The 21,242-nt window shown below is 62.5% G+C and overlaps 4 protein-coding genes across 7 annotated transcripts; all 4 read right to left on the minus strand.

Annotated features, from left to right (window-relative positions):
- Positions 1-2,204: 2,204 nt before the first annotated feature.
- LOC142035359 (uncharacterized) lies at positions 2,205-3,437 on the minus strand. Its single transcript, XM_075037425.1, has 3 exons — positions 2,688-3,437; positions 2,274-2,325; positions 2,205-2,212 (listed from the first exon to the last, which is right to left on the minus strand). The coding sequence occupies exons 1-3, from the start codon at positions 3,231-3,233 to the stop codon at positions 2,205-2,207; spliced, it is 606 nt and encodes a 201-aa protein (XP_074893526.1). The 5' UTR covers positions 3,234-3,437.
- A 4,511-nt stretch (positions 3,438-7,948) lies between these two features.
- On the minus strand, positions 7,949-10,930 carry LOC142035436 (uncharacterized). Of its 2 annotated transcripts, XM_075037529.1 has the most exons (4): positions 10,425-10,930; positions 9,392-9,865; positions 8,840-9,029; positions 7,949-8,406 (listed from the first exon to the last, which is right to left on the minus strand). In XM_075037529.1, exons 1-4 carry the CDS (start codon positions 10,500-10,502, stop codon positions 8,321-8,323), a joined length of 828 nt encoding a protein of 275 aa, XP_074893630.1. In that variant the 5' UTR covers positions 10,503-10,930; the 3' UTR covers positions 7,949-8,320. The 2 variants fall into 2 exon arrangements, with proteins under 2 accessions (XP_074893630.1, XP_074893631.1); XM_075037530.1 differs by having other exon boundaries at positions 9,392-10,930.
- A 3,582-nt stretch (positions 10,931-14,512) lies between these two features.
- On the minus strand, positions 14,513-17,046 carry LOC142035437 (uncharacterized). 2 transcript variants are annotated; one of them, XM_075037533.1, is made up of 3 exons: positions 15,956-17,046; positions 15,404-15,593; positions 14,513-14,949 (listed from the first exon to the last, which is right to left on the minus strand). In XM_075037533.1, the coding sequence occupies exons 1-3, from the start codon at positions 16,499-16,501 to the stop codon at positions 14,885-14,887; spliced, it is 801 nt and encodes a 266-aa protein (XP_074893634.1). In that variant the 5' UTR covers positions 16,502-17,046; the 3' UTR covers positions 14,513-14,884. The 2 variants fall into 2 exon arrangements, with proteins under 2 accessions (XP_074893634.1, XP_074893632.1); XM_075037531.1 differs by having other exon boundaries at positions 14,513-14,970.
- Positions 17,047-18,169: 1,123 nt separating this feature from the next.
- LOC142035438 (uncharacterized) lies at positions 18,170-21,147 on the minus strand. Of its 2 annotated transcripts, none has more exons than XM_075037535.1 (3): positions 19,615-21,147; positions 19,061-19,250; positions 18,170-18,606 (listed from the first exon to the last, which is right to left on the minus strand). In XM_075037535.1, the coding sequence occupies exons 1-3, from the start codon at positions 20,158-20,160 to the stop codon at positions 18,542-18,544; spliced, it is 801 nt and encodes a 266-aa protein (XP_074893636.1). In that variant the 5' UTR covers positions 20,161-21,147; the 3' UTR covers positions 18,170-18,541. The 2 variants fall into 2 exon arrangements, with proteins under 2 accessions (XP_074893636.1, XP_074893635.1); XM_075037534.1 differs by having other exon boundaries at positions 18,170-18,627.
- Positions 21,148-21,242: the final 95 nt, after the last annotated feature.

Genomic DNA, 21,242 nt, shown 5'->3' on the forward strand with positions numbered 1-21,242 from the left:
TACCGCTCGCTGTCGGTGCGGAGCTCTGCACACAATCTCTGCTGGCTCCTCCGTCAGTCACCGCAGTCTCTGCTGCCTGCAGGAATGGGGAACCGTCAGATGCCCTCTCACTGACACACTCCCCCTCGTACATGGTGCTGCCCCTGCTTCCCATGTTGCAGTGCCCATCAGCCACCTGCACACCCACACCTGGCCGGTGGTCCTGCGTGCCCCCTCGCTCTATGCCCGGCTCAGCCTGCACTAGCTGGCTGCCCAGGACTTGGCAGGAGGTGGGGGGGGCCACGAGGGACCTGCACCGCTGTGCCTCCTTCTGCCTTTCCCCAAAAGCAGTCTGCCCAGGAGAGAAGAGGGAACAGGAACGTCTCCAGGAGACGTAGGGGATTAAAGCCGGGACCAGCATCCGTTGGGTGCTCCCCGACGGTCGTTACGAGGCTGGCTTTCTCCCCCGGTCACCTGGCTGCCGTCCAGCTGTCAGAGCAGAGAATCGTGTACATCTGCAGCCACAGTCACCTCTGCTCAAAAGAGAGACCCGCACGGGCCAACACGCCACGCTTTGCAACAAGGCATTTGGTTCTTTCTCTTTCGTGACTGACCCAACTTAACTCTCACCCTGCAGAGGCCTGCTGTTTTCTCCCTTGCGCCACTGCTGGGTACCGAGGCAGAAATGGCCGTGTGCCTCACCAGCCGAGCATCTTGAAAGAAAGCCCAGCACCTTCCTTACCCAGAGATGGGCAGTACGTGGGTCAGTAGGAAAACGTCTCGCTTTTCACGTGACGCGTGCCTACGTTTTGTTGGTCTGGAGCGTGCTAGTAAACGAAGACGGTCGGGTGCTCTTCGGCAGGACTTTTGCCGCGTTTCCTAGCCAGCACTGCCGCACGCGGGTGCTCTTAACCGTCGAGAGCGAGGAGTGCGATTAGCCTCGGATTATTGCTGGAGGGACAGAACCCACGGGGCCCCGGGCGTGCAGCTGCCACTGCCACCTTACTGGCACATGGGCATCCACCAGGGATCTGGCTGAGACATGGGCACCCCCTGGGAACCTCAGTGGGACGTGAGCCCCCTGCCGGGATGCGGGGCCCTCCCCCTGGAACACGGGCACCCCAGGGCACCTCACAGCCACGGATGCCCGTTCTCTCTCACCCCAGCTTTCCCGCTTCTCCTGGAGCGCCTGCTCCGCAAGCCTGCATGCAGCAGCCTGACTCCCACCACCGCCTTTCATGTTCCCGCTTCCCTGGATCCCCTCGGTACCAAAACGACACGTGCTACAGGAACAGTAAACTTTATTGGTCTGAAGAGTGCCAGAAGGTGGAGAAAGTAGGCTTCTCCCAGCAGGAGTTTTGCCGAGTTTCCCCGATGGCTCTGCTGCACGGGCATGGTCTGGCCGTCCCCTTTGGAGACACGGGGAGGAGCCCTGGCCTTCGGGATGCCGGTGGACCCTGGCAGCACCTTTGGGAGGGTGGAAAAGGGGACCCTCCCCAGGGGTCTTCATCCGAGAGTTGCCAAATGCCTGTTGGCTGTTGTGCCAGGTGGGCACGGGCAACCCGCCAGGACGTGGCCACCCGTTGGCCGTGGCCACCGTGCAGGAACGTGATCATCGGGGCGATAACGGCCTCCAGCTAGCAGGAGAGGCTGCAGTCAGCGGAGGTGCCCTCAGCCCACGAGCCTTCGGCTGGCTGCCACTCTGAAGAGAATTCCCTGTTAGCTGGATGAAAACGCTACAGTTGCAATTGTTATCCACCCACTTCCTAACCCCTGCCCCTCTTCCTAAAGCCTAAGGAACCCACGGGGTCATGGGCAGGCACTGGCCACTGCCACCTTACAGGGACATGGGGAGCAAGCACCACACTCCTCACCGGGGCATGGGCAGGCACCGGGCACCTCAGTGGGACACAGGCACCCACCGGGAACCTCACAGGGATGTGGGCACCCTGCCAGGACAGGGGCCCCTACTCCTGGGCTGTGGGCACCCGTGGGGCACCTCACAGCCACAGATGCCTGTTCCCTCCTGCCGCAGGTCCCACCCTTCATGGACAGCAGCACCCGCTTGCACCACTGCCTTTGGCGTCGCCAATCCGCCGGGCGCACGCTCTAGCTGGAGCTGCACGGGGAGCTGGAGAAGGCTCTCCCCTGATTACCTTCTTCTCGTGCCACCTTGCTGGAGTACTGGCGCCGGAGCTCTTTCAGGCAGAGGCGGTGGGTGCGCCTCAGGCTCCTGACCAGCAAGGCGATTTTGACCTCCATTAGGCAGAGCAATTCGTAGCTGGAGACGGTGCGCTTTCCCAGGCGGCCCGTCCCCACGGAAGTTGAGGCCGTCTGTCCACCTCCCTGGAAATGAGAGAGACAGGGGCACAGTGAAGCAGGTGGGGGCCTGGGGGGCCGAGAAGTGTCCTGCTGGGCTTGGCTTCCTCTGGAAGAACTCCAGCCTCGCAGGACTGCTCCGGGCAGCACGTTGGGCTGAGGAAACCTCTGGCAGGCCCCGTGTTGTGCTGGGGGCTAGCGGGGGGTTTCAGCCCCGCGGCTTGGCGGGTCCCTGGGGAAGAGGCAGAGGAGCTCTTGGGGCCTGCTGAGGCTTTCTTGCCCGCGCTGGGTTTTGGGTTTAGATTGCAAGCCTTCTTGGCCAAGGCTGTTGTGGTTCCCTGCTCCCCACAACCCGGTCCCTTCCTGTGTGGCTGATCTCGATTGCTCACCTGTCCCTGGGGTCTCTTCACATTTCTCCAGCGGCCAAGTGCAATCCAAACCACGTGGAACAGCCACAGGGTTTGCCCGGCCCTGCAAAGCTGCCAGGTCCTGTCGAGCTGGACAAGGTGGTCCCAAAGCTGGCGCAGAGGGCAGTACAGCTCAGAGGCTACGCTCTCTGTGCCAACGGGCAGTTGCTTCAGGCCCTCAGGAGCGAGGGCCATCCTGAACCTGGTCCAGCCGTGGGGGCTGCGAAGGCCAATGGTGCTGGTCCATTCGGAGGCCATGCTGTCGGCGACAGCGGGCGGTTGCTTCGGGCCCTCAGGAGCGACGGCCATCCTGAGCCTGGTCCAGCCGCGGGGGCTGCGAAGGCCAATGGTGCTGCTCCATTCAGAGGCCACGCTCTCAGCGACAACGGGTGGCTGCTTCAGGTTTTCAGGAAGGACTTCTATGCTGACTACGAAGCAGTCAGTGTGGATGCAAAGCTGAAGGGCACCAGGGAACAGAAGCAACATGCAGAGAGCCATGGTGAGGGATCGAACTGGACTGAGCCTCATCGTGGTCTCTGCCGAGGAAAAAAATCTCGACGCGCAATCTGGCTTGGGCTGTCACCCCGAGCAGAGTTCAGGCAGTGACCACCAGAACCGAGTGGCCACCCTGCGTGTCTGCGCTTGCAAGGGTTGCTGACGTGACGAGTCACGGGCTGATGCCACGCAAGGCTCTGTGATGTCACAAAGCCTTTCCCTGCCGGAGCAGGGGGGTTGGACAAACTGGCCTCCAGAGGTGCCTCCCAACCGCAGCCATTCCGTGAATTGTGAAGTGTTTTCAGCACGAAGAAACGCGAAGGCTTTCCTGCTGTTGGCCTCCTTAGTCACAAGCACGACCCTTCTGTGCCCGCACTGGGCTCCTGGAAGGCCTTGGTAGGTGGCACCGGTGGGCCACCGTGCTCCAGGTCCAGCTGGGAGGTGAGCTGGTGCCAGCTTGATCCCTTCTCCTGTGTTGAATACTGAAATGCTACTCGGATCTGACCGTTGTAGGGGATTAAAGCCGGGACCAGCATCCGTTGGGTGCTCCCCGACGGTCGTTACGAGGCTGGCTTTCTCCCCCGGTCACCTGGCTGCCGTCCAGCTGTCAGAGCAGAGAATCGTGTACATCTGCAGCCACAGTCACCTCTGCTCAAAAGAGAGACCCGCACGGGCCAACACGCCACGCTTTGCAACAAGGCATTTGGTTCTTTCTCTTTCGTGACTGACCCAACTTAACTCTCACCCTGCAGAGGCCTGCTGTTTTCTCCCTTGCGCCACCCTCCGACAGGGCCTTTCCCCTCGGCAACGAAACCTGCGAGCGGCTGGAGAAGCCGGCAGGGAGCAGCCGGGATGTGCTGGCTGGTGGCTGTGGGGTCAGTGCCTGGGGGACAGGGCTGCCGGCTACAAGATGGCTCGAATTGGCCCCACGGGATGGGGTGCCACCGGCCAGGGGGCCATGGGGACTGTTATAAGGGGCGACGAAAAATTGTACGCCAGCCCACGGATAATCCAATTAAAGGTTATTAAAGCAAGCGACAAACAGGCAAAACAGCGCTGGGCGGCCAGGGAGTCTCCACTCTATCAACGGCGCGCGCCCCCCTCCCTCAGAGTTCCCTTTTTATAGTTTTTTTTGTTGCCAGGTTAAAGTCTAGGGTCCGGGCTCACGTGGGCGATTGCGCGCCCTGTTGCTGGGGGAGTCGAGGGATGAAGGCTGTAGTCTTCTTCTGTGTTTCTTTGTTATCTGGAGCATGCGTACTTTAAAATACACATCTTGTCCAGACAGCCAGACATTGTAGTTACAATGTTTCCAATCGCACCTGTCTGCAAGGGCTAACACTGCCCTGCAAAACGAACACACTGTGCAAGGCTTACAGAACCGGTTTGATTAACAAATACATATAAAATAAATTTATCACAGGGACAGCACCGCTGGGGATGGGGACAGGGGGCCTTGGGGCTTTGGGGCCACCAGGGCTGGCAGCCTGGGGAGGGGGGGAGACTGGGGCCCTGGGAGGAAGGGAAGAGGGCTTGCAGGGGGTCCAGGGGGCTGCGGGTGAGAACACTTGCCACCTCGAGTGTAAATGTGTCCCCGGCGGCTGGAGCCCGAGTAGCCTCAGACACGCTCACAGGGGTTGGCCTGCACGGTGCTAAACTGTTGCCAAAAAGGTGGAGTAAAGAAACTAGGTTGGCCTGAGAAGACAGCGGTTCCACCGGCTTGTGCAGCGTCGTAGATACTCCGGGGACGGAGGGAGGGCAGATGAGGCTGGCACGCAGGGGCCTGGCTTGCAGCAGGCAGGGTGGCGGCGCCCAGGGCCTAGCGGATGAGACTAGGCCTCGAGGGGCTGTGGGGACCGGCGCACGGGGCAAGACCCTCTCCCTGCGCCCCGACAAACACCCCAGAGCACGTGGAGGTGGAGAGAGACAAGGCTTTATTGGGAGGGGCGGTCAGAAAGGCAGCCGCCCCTCACTGACCGCTGGGAGGATCTTTCCCAGTGCATATGCCAGATCGGCGTAGGCCTCCTCAGGCAGCACAGGCGGCAGCAGGCGGCAGAAGAGCCCAGGGTGGTAGCAGGAGGCGTAAAGCACGGCGGCAGCCACTGCGAAGCCGACAGCCAGCTCCAGGCTGACCAAGAGCAGGAGGAGTGTCCTGTGGGGCAGAAGAGGTATGCCCCACAGGACAGGGCAGGGTGGATGCATCCCAGCCCCAAGAGGGATGGAGGGGGCCGTTCCGGGAGCCCCACGGGCCGCTTCCCCAGCCGTTCCTCATCGCTCCCTCCGGCAGGGTGGGACACGAGACTCCGAGTGGGGACATGCACTGCAGCCAGTAACAGAAGCCACGTCTCCTCGCCAGCACATCCCTCTCCTGCAGGTCAACGCAGAGCAAGGACACTTGTCAAGCGCTGCCGCACGGCTGGGACAGCTGGAGCTGCCCGGTGCCCCCAGCCTCCGCCTTGCGCAGGAGCGTAGCCCATGCGTGGCTGGCACCTCCATGGACCCCTCTCCCCACGCTGGCAGGGCAGGGGCTGGCACAGGCTCTCCCCCTTACCAGCTGTGCTTCCACCACCTCCAGCAGCACAGTCTCTGGCAGCGTCTCTGCCTCTGATAGTGGCTGCAGGCAACTGGGCTTGCTGGGAGGAGCCACGCCGGGGGTCCCCTTCCAAACATACACCGCCCCAGGCAGGGATGGGGCTCCCCTGGCACCAGCGTTGGCAGCCCCATCGCGCCGGGTGCTGCAGGGACCCCCCTGGACACCCGTGTGGGGCGAGGGGCCCTGCTTACCAGGCCTCTTCCTCCTCCAGTGCCTCTTCCAGGTGTCTTCTTTCCTGACGCAGCGCCTGGGAGAGGGAAGGGTCCGAGTCCCTGAGCCTGCTGTGGCCCTCCTCCAACCCCCCCACCCCAGGGCCCGTGGGCACCCACCCGTTTTGCCCTGGCCCCTTCAGCACTACCTCATTCTCCTGCTCATCCTCCTTGAGCCAGGCTGCCAGCAGGGCACAGGGCTTTTCCTCCTGCAAAACCACAGGCGCATCATGCAGGCGGCTGGGCTGGGACCTTGGCACCCTCGCCCCTCTCCAGCCCCAGGGCCGTACCCACTCACTCCCCCACTGCCCCAGGGCACTACTGGGAAACTGGGCGACTGGCAAGGCTGGGCGTGGGGAAGTGATGGACACCCCCCTATCCTGGGGAAATTGTCCTCCCCAGTCACGCCACTGCCTGCGGCCACTGGGCAACCAGCGCTAGGTGCCCCTCTCTGAGCGGGGGGGTTGGACAAGACAAGAAGACCTCCAGCGGTCCCTCCCAACCTCTCAGCCCCAGCCGGCGCAGCTCTGGGTCATGGGCAGAGGAGAGGACACCAACCTTAGTGTTGAGCTGCCGTATGGCGCTGTGCAGCTCCTGACGGTTCTCCTCCTGTGTGTGGAAAGGAGAGCAGGGGCCGGGGTCTGCAGCCCCAGCCCCTGCGGACCGGGAGTCCCTCCACACCTACCACACGCTGCAGCAGCTCCTTACCGCTCGCTGTCGGTGCGGAGCTCTGCACACAATCTCTGCTGGCTCCTCCGTCAGTCACCGCAGCCTCTGCTGCCTGCAGGAATGGGGAACCGTCAGATGCCCTCTCACTGACACACTCCCCCTCGTACATGGCGCTGCCCCTGCTTCCCATGTTGCAGTGCCCATCAGCCACCTGCACACCCACACCTGGCCGGTGGTCCTGCGTGCCCCCTCGCTCTATGCCCGGCTCAGCCTGCACTAGCTGGCTGCCCAGGACTTGGCAGGAGGTGGGGGGGGCCACGAGGGACCTGCACCGCTGTGCCTCCTTCTGCCTTTCCCCAAAAGCAGTCTGCCCAGGAGAGAAGAGGGAACAGGAACGTCTCCAGGAGACGTAGGGGATTAAAGCCGGGACCAGCATCCGTTGGGTGCTCCCCGACGGTCGTTACGAGGCTGGCTTTCTCCCCCGGTCACCTGGCTGCCGTCCAGCTGTCAGAGCAGAGAATCGTGTACATCTGCAGCCACAGTCACCTCTGCTCAAAAGAGAGACCCGCACGGGCCAACACGCCACGCTTTGCAACAAGGCATTTGGTTCTTTCTCTTTCGTGACTGACCCAACTTAACTCTCACCCTGCAGAGGCCTGCTGTTTTCTCCCTTGCGCCACTGCTGGGTACCGAGGCAGAAATGGCCGTGTGCCTCACCAGCCGAGCATCTTGAAAGAAAGCCCAGCACCTTCCTTACCCAGAGATGGGCAGTACGTGGGTCAGTAGGAAAACGTCTCGCTTTTCACGTGACGCGTGCCTACGTTTTGTTGGTCTGGAGCGTGCTAGTAAACGAAGACGGTCGGGTGCTCTTCGGCAGGACTTTTGCCGCGTTTCCTAGCCAGCACTGCCGCACGCGGGTGCTCTTAACCGTCGAGAGCGAGGAGTGCGATTAGCCTCGGATTATTGCTGGAGGGACAGAACCCACGGGGCCCCGGGCGTGCAGCTGCCACTGCCACCTTACTGGCACATGGGCATCCACCAGGGATCTGGCTGAGACATGGGCACCCCCTGGGAACCTCAGTGGGACGTGAGCCCCCTGCCGGGATGCGGGGCCCTCCCCCTGGAACACGGGCACCCCAGGGCACCTCACAGCCACGGATGCCCGTTCTCTCTCACCCCAGCTTTCCCGCTTCTCCTGGAGCGCCTGCTCCGCAAGCCTGCATGCAGCAGCCTGACTCCCACCACCGCCTTTCATGTTCCCGCTTCCCTGGATCCCCTCGGTACCAAAACGACACGTGCTACAGGAACAGTAAACTTTATTGGTCTGAAGAGTGCCAGAAGGTGGAGAAAGTAGGCTTCTCCCAGCAGGAGTTTTGCCGAGTTTCCCCGATGGCTCTGCTGCACGGGCATGGTCTGGCCGTCCCCTTTGGAGACACGGGGAGGAGCCCTGGCCTTCGGGATGCCGGTGGACCCTGGCAGCACCTTTGGGAGGGTGGAAAAGGGGACCCTCCCCAGGGGTCTTCATCCGAGAGTTGCCAAATGCCTGTTGGCTGTTGTGCCAGGTGGGCACGGGCAACCCGCCAGGACGTGGCCACCCGTTGGCCGTGGCCACCGTGCAGGAACGTGATCATCGGGGCGATAACGGCCTCCAGCTAGCAGGAGAGGCTGCAGTCAGCGGAGGTGCCCTCAGCCCACGAGCCTTCGGCTGGCTGCCACTCTGAAGAGAATTCCCTGTTAGCTGGATGAAAACGCTACAGTTGCAATTGTTATCCACCCACTTCCTAACCCCTGCCCCTCTTCCTAAAGCCTAAGGAACCCACGGGGTCATGGGCAGGCACTGGCCACTGCCACCTTACAGGGACATGGGGAGCAAGCACCACACTCCTCACCGGGGCATGGGCAGGCACCGGGCACCTCAGTGGGACACAGGCACCCACCGGGAACCTCACAGGGATGTGGGCACCCTGCCAGGACAGGGGCCCCTACTCCTGGGCTGTGGGCACCCGTGGGGCACCTCACAGCCACAGATGCCTGTTCCCTCCTGCCGCAGGTCCCACCCTTCATGGACAGCAGCACCCGCTTGCACCACTGCCTTTGGCGTCGCCAATCCGCCGGGCGCACGCTCTAGCTGGAGCTGCACGGGGAGCTGGAGAAGGCTCTCCCCTGATTACCTTCTTCTCGTGCCACCTTGCTGGAGTACTGGCGCCGGAGCTCTTTCAGGCGGAGGCGGTGGGTGCGCCTCAGGCTCCTGACCAGCAAGGCGATTTTGACCTCCATTAGGCAGAGCAATTCGTAGCTGGAGACGGTGCGCTTTCCCAGGCGGCCTGTCCCCACGGAAGTTGAGGCCGTCTGTCCACCTCCCTGGAAATGAGAGAGACAGGGGCACAGTGAAGCAGGTGGGGGCCTGGGGGGCCGAGAAGTGTCCTGCTGGGCTTGGCTTCCTCTGGAAGAACTCCAGCCTCGCAGGACTGCTCCGGGCAGCACGTTGGGCTGAGGAAACCTCTGGCAGGCCCCGTGTTGTGCTGGGGGCTAGCGGGGGGTTTCAGCCCCGCGGCTTGGCGGGTCCCTGGGGAAGAGGCAGAGGAGCTCTTGGGGCCTGCTGAGGCTTTCTTGCCCGCGCTGGGTTTTGGGTTTAGATTGCAAGCCTTCTTGGCCAAGGCTGTTGTGGTTCCCTGCTCCCCACAACCCGGTCCCTTCCTGTGTGGCTGATCTCGATTGCTCACCTGTCCCTGGGGTCTCTTCACATTTCTCCAGCGGCCAAGTGCAATCCAAACCACGTGGAACAGCCACAGGGTTTGCCCGGCCCTGCAAAGCTGCCAGGTCCTGTCGAGCTGGACAAGGTGGTCCCAAAGCTGGCGCAGAGGGCAGTACAGCTCAGAGGCTACGCTCTCTGTGCCAACGGGCAGTTGCTTCAGGCCCTCAGGAGCGAGGGCCATCCTGAACCTGGTCCAGCCGTGGGGGCTGCGAAGGCCAATGGTGCTGGTCCATTCGGAGGCCATGCTGTCGGCGACAGCGGGCGGTTGCTTCGGGCCCTCAGGAGCGACGGCCATCCTGAGCCTGGTCCAGCCGCGGGGGCTGCGAAGGCCAATGGTGCTGCTCCATTCAGAGGCCACGCTCTCAGCGACAACGGGTGGCTGCTTCAGGTTTTCAGGAAGGACTTCTATGCTGACTACGAAGCAGTCAGTGTGGATGCAAAGCTGAAGGGCACCAGGGAACAGAAGCAACATGCAGAGAGCCATGGTGAGGGATCGAACTGGACTGAGCCTCATCGTGGTCTCTGCCGAGGAAAAAAATCTCGACGCGCAATCTGGCTTGGGCTGTCAGCCCGAGCAGAGTTCAGGCAGTGACCACCAGAACCGAGTGGCCACCCTGCGTGTCTGCGCTTACAAGGGTTGCTGACGTGACGAGTCACGGGCTGATGCCACGCAAGGCTCTGTGATGTCACAAAGCCTTTCCTTGCCCACCTGGCAGGTCAGGAAGGGTGGGCAGATCTGGGGAGGCCTTGTGTAGGCAGATTTTGAAGCCTGCTGCTCCCACTGCTGTGCCCATTGGTGGACACTGAGCCCAGCAGTGGAGCAGGACTGTGTCCCACGTGGTTGGGGCTATGCCCTGAACTTGTCAGTGAGAGGGAGCTGTGGCCAGAGCTCTACCCAAGCTGCGTTCAGCAGCCGGGCAGCCGTGACACGGTTCAGCTCAAAATCCTCTTGGGGGCTAAGTGGCAGCCTATGTAAAGAGGAAAGCCAAATATGCACTCACTTTGACAAAAATCCTTTCCCTGCCGGAGCAGGGGGTTGGATAAACTGACCTCCAGAGGTGCCTCCCAACCGCAGCCATTCCGTGAATTGTGATGTATTTTCAGCACGAAGAAATGCAAAGGCTTTCCTGCTGTTGGCCTCCTTAGTCACAAGCACGACCCTTCTGTGCCCGCGCTGGGCTCCTGGAAGGCCTTGGTAGGTGGCACCGGTGGGCCACCGTGCTCCAGGTCCAGCTGGGAGGTGAGCTGGTGCCAGCTTGATCCCTTCTCCTGTGTTGAATATTGAAATGCTACTCGGATCTGACCGTTGTAGGGGATTAAAGCCGGGACCAGCATCCGTTGGGTGCTCCCCGACGGTCGTTACGAGGCTGGCTTTCTCCCCCGGTCACCTGGCTGCCGTCCAGCTGTCAGAGCAGAGAATCGTGTACATCTGCAGCCACAGTCACCTCTGCTCAAAAGAGAGACCCGCACGGGCCAACACGCCACGCTTTGCAACAAGGCATTTGGTTCTTTCTCTTTCGTGACTGACCCAACTTAACTCTCATCCTGCAGAGGCCTGCTGTTTTCTCCCTTGCGCCACCCTCCGACAGGGCCTTTCCCCTCGGCAACGAAACCTGCGAGCGGCTGGAGAAGCCGGCAGGGAGCAGCCGGGATGTGCTGGCTGGTGGCTGTGGGGTCAGTGCCTGGGGGACAGGGCTGCCGGCTACAAGATGGCTCGAATTGGCCCCACGGGATGGGGTGCCACCGGCCAGGGGGCCATGGGGACAGCACCGCTGGGGATGGGGACAGGGGGCCTTGGGGCTTTGGGGCCACCAGGGCTGGCAGCCTGGGGAGGGGGGGAGACTGGGGCCCTGGGAGGAAGGGAAGAGGGCTTGCAGGGGGTCCAGGGGGCTGCGGGTGAGAACACTTGCCACCTCGAGTGTAAATGTGTCCCCGGCGGCTGGAGCCCGAGTAGCCTCAGACACGCTCACAGGGGTTGGCCTGCACGGTGCTAAACTGTTGCCAAAAAGGTGGAGTAAAGAAACTAGGTTGGCCTGAGAAGACAGCGGTTCCACCGGCTTGTGCAGCGTCGTAGATACTCCGGGGACGGAGGGAGGGCAGATGAGGCTGGCACGCAGGGGCCTGGCTTGCAGCAGGCAGGGTGGCGGCGCCCAGGGCCTAGCGGATGAGACTAGGCCTCGAGGGGCTGTGGGGACCGGCGCACGGGGCAAGACCCTCTCCCTGCGCCCCGACAAACACCCCAGAGCACGTGGAGGTGGAGAGAGACAAGGCTTTATTGGGAGGGGCGGTCAGAAAGGCAGCCGCCCCTCACTGACCGCTGGGAGGATCTTTCCCAGTGCATATGCCAGATCGGCGTAGGCCTCCTCAGGCAGCACAGGCGGCAGCAGGCGGCAGAAGAGCCCAGGGTGGTAGCAGGAGGCGTAAAGCACGGCGGCAGCCACTGCGAAGCCGACAGCCAGCTCCAGGCTGACCAAGAGCAGGAGGAGTGTCCTGTGGGGCAGAAGAGGTATGCCCCACAGGACAGGGCAGGGTGGATGCATCCCAGCCCCAAGAGGGATGGAGGGGGCCGTTCCGGGAGCCCCACGGGCCGCTTCCCCAGCCGTTCCTCATCGCTCCCTCCGGCAGGGTGGGACACGAGACTCCGAGTGGGGACATGCACTGCAGCCAGTAACAGAAGCCACGTCTCCTCGCCAGCACATCCCTCTCCTGCAGGTCAACGCAGAGCAAGGACACTTGTCAAGCGCTGCCGCACGGCTGGGACAGCTGGAGCTGCCCGGTGCCCCCAGCCTCCGCCTTGCGCAGGAGCGTAGCCCATGCGTGGCTGGCACCTCCATGGACCCCTCTCCCCACGCTGGCAGGGCAGGGGCTGGCACAGGCTCTCCCCCTTACCAGCTGTGCTTCCACCACCTCCAGCAGCACAGTCTCTGGCAGCGTCTCTGCCTCTGATAGTGGCTGCAGGCAACTGGGCTTGCTGGGAGGAGCCACGCCGGGGGTCCCCTTCCAAACATACACCGCCCCAGGCAGGGATGGGGCTCCCCTGGCACCAGCATTGGCAGCCCCATCGCGCCGGGTGCTGCAGGGACCCCCCTGGACACCCGTGTGGGGCGAGGGGCCCTGCTTACCAGGCCTCTTCCTCCTCCAGTGCCTCTTCCAGGTGTCTTCTTTCCTGACGCAGCGCCTGGGAGAGGGAAGGGTCCGAGTCCCTGAGCCTGCTGTGGCCCTCCTCCAACCCCCCCACCCCAGGGCCCGTGGGCACCCACCCGTTTTGCCCTGGCCCCTTCAGCACTACCTCATTCTCCTGCTCATCCTCCTTGAGCCAGGCTGCCAGCAGGGCACAGGGCTTTTCCTCCTGCAAAACCACAGGCGCATCATGCAGGCGGCTGGGCTGGGACCTTGGCACCCTCGCCCCTCTCCAGCCCCAGGGCCGTACCCACTCACTCCCCCACTGCCCCAGGGCACTACTGGGAAACTGGGCGACTGGCAAGGCTGGGCGTGGGGAAGTGATGGACACCCCCCTATCCTGGGGAAATTGTCCTCCCCAGTCACGCCACTGCCTGCGGCCACTGGGCAACCAGCGCTAGGTGCCCCTCTCTGAGCGGGGGGGTTGGACAAGACAAGAAGACCTCCAGCGGTCCCTCCCAACCTCTCAGCCCCAGCCGGCGCAGCTCTGGGTCATGGGCAGAGGAGAGGACACCAACCTTAGTGTTGAGCTGCCGTATGGCGCTGTGCAGCTCCTGACGGTTCTCCTCCTGTGTGTGGAAAGGAGAGCAGGGGCCGGGGTCTGCAGCCCCAGCCCCTGCGGACCGGGAGTCCCTCCACACCTACCACACGCTGCAGCAGCTCCTTACCGCTCGCTGTCGGTGCGGAGCTCTGCACACAATCTCTGCTGGCTCCTCCGTCAGTCACCGCAGCCTCTGCTGCCTGCAGGAATGGGGAACCGTCAGATGCCCTCTCACTGACACACTCCCCCTCGTACATGGCGCTGCCCCTGCTTCCCATGTTGCAGTGCCCATCAGCCACCTGCACACCCACACCTGGCCGGTGGTCCTGTGTGCCCCCTCGCTCTATGCCCGGCTCAGCCTGCACTAGCTGGCTGCCCAGGACTTGGCAGGAGGTGGGGGGGGCCACGAGGGACCTGCACCGCTGTGCCTCCTTCTGCCTTTCCCCAAAAGCAGTCTGCCCAGGAGAGAAGAGGGAACAGGAACGTCTCCAGGAGACGTAGGGGATTAAAGCCGGGACCAGCATCCGTTGGGTGCTCCCCGACGGTCGTTACGAGGCTGGCTTTCTCCCCCGGTCACCTGGCTGCCGTCCAGCTGTCAGAGCAGAGAATCGTGTACATCTGCAGCCACAGTCACCTCTGCTCAAAAGAGAGACCCGCACGGGCCAACACGCCACGCTTTGCAACAAGGCATTTGGTTCTTTCTCTTTCGTGACTGACCCAACTTAACTCTCACCCTGCAGAGGCCTGCTGTTTTCTCCCTTGCGCCACTGCTGGGTACCGAGGCAGAAATGGCCGTGTGCCTCACCAGCCGAGCATCTTGAAAGAAAGCCCAGCACCTTCCTTACCCAGAGATGGGCAGTACGTGGGTCAGTAGGAAAACGTCTCGCTTTTCACGTGACGCGTGCCTACGTTTTGTTGGTCTGGAGCGTGCTAGTAAACGAAGACGGTCGGGTGCTCTTCGGCAGGACTTTTGCCGCGTTTCCTAGCCAGCACTGCCGCACGCGGGTGCTCTTAACCGTCGAGAGCGAGGAGTGCGATTAGCCTCGGATTATTGCTGGAGGGACAGAACCCACGGGGCCCCGGGCGTGCAGCTGCCACTGCCACCTTACTGGCACATGGGCATCCACCAGGGATCTGGCTGAGACATGGGCACCCCCTGGGAACCTCAGTGGGACGTGAGCCCCCTGCCGGGATGCGGGGCCCTCCCCCTGGAACACGGGCACCCCAGGGCACCTCACAGCCACGGATGCCCGTTCTCTCTCACCCCAGCTTTCCCGCTTCTCCTGGAGCGCCTGCTCCGCAAGCCTGCATGCAGCAGCCTGACTCCCACCACCGCCTTTCATGTTCCCGCTTCCCTGGATCCCCTCGGTACCAAAACGACACGTGCTACAGGAACAGTAAACTTTATTGGTCTGAAGAGTGCCAGAAGGTGGAGAAAGTAGGCTTCTCCCAGCAGGAGTTTTGCCGAGTTTCCCCGATGGCTCTGCTGCACGGGCATGGTCTGGCCGTCCCCTTTGGAGACACGGGGAGGAGCCCTGGCCTTCGGGATGCCGGTGGACCCTGGCAGCACCTTTGGGAGGGTGGAAAAGGGGACCCTCCCCAGGGGTCTTCATCCGAGAGTTGCCAAATGCCTGTTGGCTGTTGTGCCAGGTGGGCACGGGCAACCCGCCAGGACGTGGCCACCCGTTGGCCGTGGCCACCGTGCAGGAACGTGATCATCGGGGCGATAACGGCCTCCAGCTAGCAGGAGAGGCTGCAGTCAGCGGAGGTGCCCTCAGCCCACGAGCCTTCGGCTGGCTGCCACTCTGAAGAGAATTCCCTGTTAGCTGGATGAAAACGCTACAGTTGCAATTGTTATCCACCCACTTCCTAACCCCTGCCCCTCTTCCTAAAGCCTAAGGAACCCACGGGGTCATGGGCAGGCACTGGCCACTGCCACCTTACAGGGACATGGGGAGCAAGCACCACACTCCTCACCGGGGCATGGGCAGGCACCGGGCACCTCAGTGGGACACAGGCACCCACCGGGAACCTCACAGGGATGTGGGCACCCTGCCAGGACAGGGGCCCCTACTCCTGGGCTGTGGGCACCCGTGGGGCACCTCACAGCCACAGATGCCTGTTCCCTCCTGCCGCAGGTCCCACCCTTCATGGACAGCAGCACCCGCTTGCACCACTGCCTTTGGCGTCGCCAATCCGCCGGGCGCACGCTCTAGCTGGAGCTGCACGGGGAGCTGGAGAAGGCTCTCCCCTGATTACCTTCTTCTCGTGCCACCTTGCTGGAGTACTGGCGCCGGAGCTCTTTCAGGCGGAGGCGGTGGGTGCGCCTCAGGCTCCTGACCAGCAAGGCGATTTTGACCTCCATTAGGCAGAGCAATTCGTAGCTGGAGACGGTGCGCTTTCCCAGGCGGCCTGTCCCCACGGAAGTTGAGGCCGTCTGTCCACCTCCCTGGAAATGAGAGAGACAGGGGCACAGTGAAGCAGGTGGGGGCCTGGGGGGCCGAGAAGTGTCCTGCTGGGCTTGGCTTCCTCTGGAAGAACTCCAGCCTCGCAGGACTGCTCCGGGCAGCACGTTGGGCTGAGGAAACCTCTGGCAGGCCCCGTGTTGTGCTGGGGGCTAGCGGGGGGTTTCAGCCCCGCGGCTTGGCGGGTCCCTGGGGAAGAGGCAGAGGAGCTCTTGGGGCCTGCTGAGGCTTTCTTGCCCGCGCTGGGTTTTGGGTTTAGATTGCAAGCCTTCTTGGCCAAGGCTGTTGTGGTTCCCTGCTCCCCACAACCCGGTCCCTTCCTGTGTGGCTGATCTCGATTGCTCACCTGTCCCTGGGGTCTCTTCACATTTCTCCAGCGGCCAAGTGCAATCCAAACCACGTGGAACAGCCACAGGGTTTGCCCGGCCCTGCAAAGCTGCCAGGTCCTGTCGAGCTGGACAAGGTGGTCCCAAAGCTGGCGCAGAGGGCAGTACAGCTCAGAGGCTACGCTCTCTGTGCCAACGGGCAGTTGCTTCAGGCCCTCAGGAGCGAGGGCCATCCTGAACCTGGTCCAGCCGTGGGGGCTGCGAAGGCCAATGGTGCTGGTCCATTCGGAGGCCATGCTGTCGGCGACAGCGGGCGGTTGCTTCGGGCCCTCAGGAGCGACGGCCATCCTGAGCCTGGTCCAGCCGCGGGGGCTGCGAAGGCCAATGGTGCTGCTCCATTCAGAGGCCACGCTCTCAGCGACAACGGGTGGCTGCTTCAGGTTTTCAGGAAGGACTTCTATGCTGACTACGAAGCAGTCAGTGTGGATGCAAAGCTGAAGGGCACCAGGGAACAGAAGCAACATGCAGAGAGCCATGGTGAGGGATCGAACTGGACTGAGCCTCATCGTGGTCTCTGCCGAGGAAAAAAATCTCGACGCGCAATCTGGCTTGGGCTGTCAGCCCGAGCAGAGTTCAGGCAGTGACCACCAGAACCGAGTGGCCACCCTGCGTGTCTGCGCTTACAAGGGTTGCTGACGTGACGAGTCACGGGCTGATGCCACGCAAGGCTCTGTGATGTCACAAAGCCTTTCCTTGCCCACCTGGCAGGTCAGGAAGGGTGGGCAGATCTGGGGAGGCCTTGTGTAGGCAGATTTTGAAGCCTGCTGCTCCCACTGCTGTGCCCATTGGTGGACACTGAGCCCAGCAGTGGAGCAGGACTGTGTCCCACGTGGTTGGGGCTATGCCCTGAACTTGTCAGTGAGAGGGAGCTGTGGCCAGAGCTCTACCCAAGCTGCGTTCAGCAGCCGGGCAGCCGTGACACGGTTCAGCTCAAAATCCTCTTGGGGGCTAAGTGGCAGCCTATGTAAAGAGGAAAGCCAAATATGCACTCACTTTGACAAAAATCCTTTCCCTGCCGGAGCAGGGGGTTGGATAAACTGACCTCCAGAGGTGCCTCCCAACCGCAGCCATTCCGTGAATTGTGATGTATTTTCAGCACGAAGAAATGCTTCAAAGGCTTTCCTGCTGTTGGCCTCCTTAGTCACAAGCACGACCCTTCTGTGCCCGCGCTGGGCTCCTGGAAGGCCTTGGTAGGTGGCACCGGTGGGCCACCGTGCTCCAGGTCCAGCTGGGAGGTGAGCTGGTGCCAGCTTGATCCCTTCTCCTGTGTTGAATATTGAAATGCTACTCGGATCTGACCGTTGTAGGGGATTAAAGCCGGGACCAGCATCCGTTGGGTGCTCCCCGACGGTCGTTACGAGGCTGGCTTTCTCCCCCGGTCACCTGGCTGCCGTCCAGCTGTCAGAGCAGAGAATCGTGTACATCTGCAGCCACAGTCACCTCTGCTCAAAAGAGAGACCCGCACGGGCCAACACGCCACGCTTTGCAACAAGGCATTTGGTTCTTTCTCTTTCGTGACTGACCCAACTTAACTCTCACCCTGCAGAGGCCTGCTGTTTTCTCCCTTGCGCCACTGCTGGGTACCGAGGCAGAAATGGCCGTGTGCCTCACCAGCCGAGCATCTTGAAAGAAAGCCCAGCACCTTCCTTACCCAGAGATGGGCAGTACGTGGGTCAGTAGGAAAACGTCTCGCTTTTCACGTGACGCGTGCCTACGTTTTGTTGGTCTGGAGCGTGCTAGTAAACGAAGACGGTCGGGTGCTCTTCGGCAGGACTTTTGCCGCGTTTCCTAGCCAGCACTGCCGCACGCGGGTGCTCTTAACCGTCGAGAGCGAGGAGTGCGATTAGCCTCGGATTATTGCTGGAGGGACAGAACCCACGGGGCCCCGGGCGTGCAGCTGCCACTGCCACCTTACTGGCACATGGGCATCCACCAGGGATCTGGCTGAGACATGGGCACCCCCTGGGAACCTCAGTGGGACGTGAGCCCCCTGCCGGGATGCGGGGCCCTCCCCCTGGAACACGGGCACCCCAGGGCACCTCACAGCCACGGATGCCCGTTCTCTCTCACCCCAGCTTTCCCGCTTCTCCTGGAGCGCCTGCTCCGCAAGCCTGCATGCAGCAGCCTGACTCCCACCACCGCCTTTCATGTTCCCGCTTCCCTGGATCCCCTCGGTACCAAAACGACACGTGCTACAGGAACAGTAAACTTTATTGGTCTGAAGAGTGCCAGAAGGTGGAGAAAGTAGGCTTCTCCCAGCAGGAGTTTTGCCGAGTTTCCCCGATGGCTCTGCTGCACGGGCATGGTCTGGCCGTCCCCTTTGGAGACACGGGGAGGAGCCCTGGCCTTCGGGATGCCGGTGGACCCTGGCAGCACCTTTGGGAGGGTGGAAAAGGGGACCCTCCCCAGGGGTCTTCATCCGAGAGTTGCCAAATGCCTGTTGGCTGTTGTGCCAGGTGGGCACGGGCAACCCGCCAGGACGTGGCCACCCGTTGGCCGTGGCCACCGTGCAGGAACGTGATCATCGGGGCGATAACGGCCTCCAGCTAGCAGGAGAGGCTGCAGTCAGCGGAGGTGCCCTCAGCCCACGAGCCTTCGGCTGGCTGCCACTCTGAAGAGAATTCCCTGTTAGCTGGATGAAAACGCTACAGTTGCAATTGTTATCCACCCACTTCCTAACCCCTGCCCCTCTTCCTAAAGCCTAAGGAACCCACGGGGTCATGGGCAGGCACTGGCCACTGCCACCTTACAGGGACATGGGGAGCAAGCACCACACTCCTCACCGGGGCATGGGCAGGCACCGGGCACCTCAGTGGGACACAGGCACCCACCGGGAACCTCACAGGGATGTGGGCACCCTGCCAGGACAGGGGCCCCTACTCCTGGGCTGTGGGCACCCGTGGGGCACCTCACAGCCACAGATGCCTGTTCCCTCCTGCCGCAGGTCCCACCCTTCATGGACAGCAGCACCCGCTTGCACCACTGCCTTTGGCGTCGCCAATCCGCCGGGCGCACGCTCTAGCTGGAGCTGCACGGGGAGCTGGAGAAGGCTCTCCCCTGATTACCTTCTTCTCGTGCCACCTTGCTGGAGTACTGGCGCCGGAGCTCTTTCAGGCAGAGGCGGTGGGTACGCCTCAGGCTCCTGACCAGCAAGGCGATTTTGACCTCCATTAGGCAGAGCAATTCGTATCTGGAGACGGTGCGCTTTCCCAGGCGGCCTGTCCCCACGGAAGTTGAGGCCGTCTGTCCACCTCCCTGGAAATGAGAGAGACAGGGGCACAGTGAAGCAGGTGGGGGCCTGGGGGGCCGAGAAGTGTCCTGCTGGGCTTGGCTTCCTCTGGAAGAACTCCAGCCTCGCAGGACTGCTCCGGGCAGCACGTTGGGCTGAGGAAACCTCTGGCAGGCCCCAGAGGTTGTGCTGGGGGCTAGCGGGGGGTTTCAGCCCCGCGGCTTGGCGGGTCCCTGGGGAAGAGGCAGAGGAGCTCTTGGGGCCTGCTGAGGCTTTCTTGCCCGCGCTGGGTTTTGGGTTTAGATTGCAAGCCTTCTTGGCCAAGGCTGTTGTGGTTCCCTGCTCCCCACAACCCGGTCCCTTCCTGTGTGGCTGATCTCGATTGCTCACCTGTCCCTGGGGTCTCTTCACATTTCTCCAGCGGCCAAGTGCAATCCAAACCACGTGGAACAGCCACAGGGTTTGCCCGGCCCTGCAAAGCTGCCAGGTCCTGTCGAGCTGGACAAGGTGGTCCCAAAGCTGGCGCAGAGGGCAGTACAGCTCAGAGGCTACGCTCTCTGTGCCAACGGGCAGTTGCTTCAGGCCCTCAGGAGCGAGGGCCATCCTGAACCTGGTCCAGCCGTGGGGGCTGCGAAGGCCAATGGTGCTGGTCCATTCGGAGGCCATGCTGTCGGCGACAGCGGGCGGTTGCTTCGGGCCCTCAGGAGCGACGGCCATCCTGAGCCTGGTCCAGCCGCGGGGGCTGCGAAGGCCAATGGTGCTGCTCCATTCAGAGGCCACGCTCTCAGCGACAACGGGTGGCTGCTTCAGGTTTTCAGGAAGGACTTCTATGCTGACTACGAAGCAGTCAGCGTGGATGCAAAGCTGAAGGGCACCAGGGAACAGAAGCAACATGCAGAGAGCCATGGTGAGGGATCGAACTGGACTGAGCCTCATCGTGGTCTCTGCCGAGGAAAAAAATCTCGACGCGCAATCTGGCTTGGGCTGTCAGCCCGAGCAGAGTTCAGGCAGTGACCACCAGAACCGAGTGGCCACCCTGCGTGTCTGCGCTTGCAAGGGTTGCTGACGTGACGAGTCATGGGCTGATGCCACGCAAGGCTCTGTGATGCCACGCAAGGCTCTGTGATGCCACAAAGCCTTTCCCTGCCGGAGCAGGGGGGTTGGACAAACTGACCTCCAGAGGTGCCTCCCAACCGCAGCCATTCCGTGAATTGTGATGTATTTTCAGCACGAAGAAATGCAAAGGCTTTCCTGCTGTTGGCCTCCTTAGTCACAAGCACGACCCTTCTGTGCCTGCACTGGGCTCCTGGAAGGCCTTGGTAGGTGGCACCGGTGGGCCTCACCAGCCAAGAATCTTGACAGAAAGCCCAGCACCTTCCTTACCCAGAGATGGGCAGTACGCGGGTCAGTAGGAAAACGTCTCGCTTTTCACGTGACGCGTGCCTACGTTTTGTTGGTCTGGAGCGTGCTAGTAAACGAAGACGGTCGGGTGCTCTTCGGCAGGACTTTTGCCGCGTTTCCTAGCCAGCACTGCCGCACGCGGGTGCTCTTAACCGTCGAGAGCGAGGAGTGCGATTAGCCTCGGATTATTGCTGGAGGGACAGAACCCACGGGGCCCCGGGCGTGCAGCTGCCACTGCCACCTTACTGGGACACGGGCTCCTACCGAGCACCTCTCCGGGACGTGGGCACAACCACTGGGACTTCGGTCGCCCTCTGGGACAGGGGCACCCCCTGGGGCCGTCGGCAGGGTACGGGCATCCTGCCGTCCCACTGCCTGACAGGGACACCTGCACCCGGCCGTCACGCAGAGCCCAGCTGAGATGGGCGCTCCCGGGCCGGGGCCGTCTCCTGGCGCAGGCCGGAGGCCGGAGCAGGCCGGAGCAGGCCGCGCCAGCCGCGGCGCGGAGCGGAGCGGAGTGGAGCGGGGCCGGGGCGGGCTCGGGGCCGCTGCCGTTGCCGCGGGAGGGCGGGGCGGGGCGGGGACGGAAGGGGCGGGCGCGGCCTGGCGCGCGGCGG

The sequence above is a fragment of the Buteo buteo genome, chromosome 10 (genome assembly GCF_964188355.1).
Source record: "Buteo buteo chromosome 10, bButBut1.hap1.1, whole genome shotgun sequence".
NCBI lineage: Eukaryota > Metazoa > Chordata > Aves > Accipitriformes > Accipitridae > Buteo > Buteo buteo.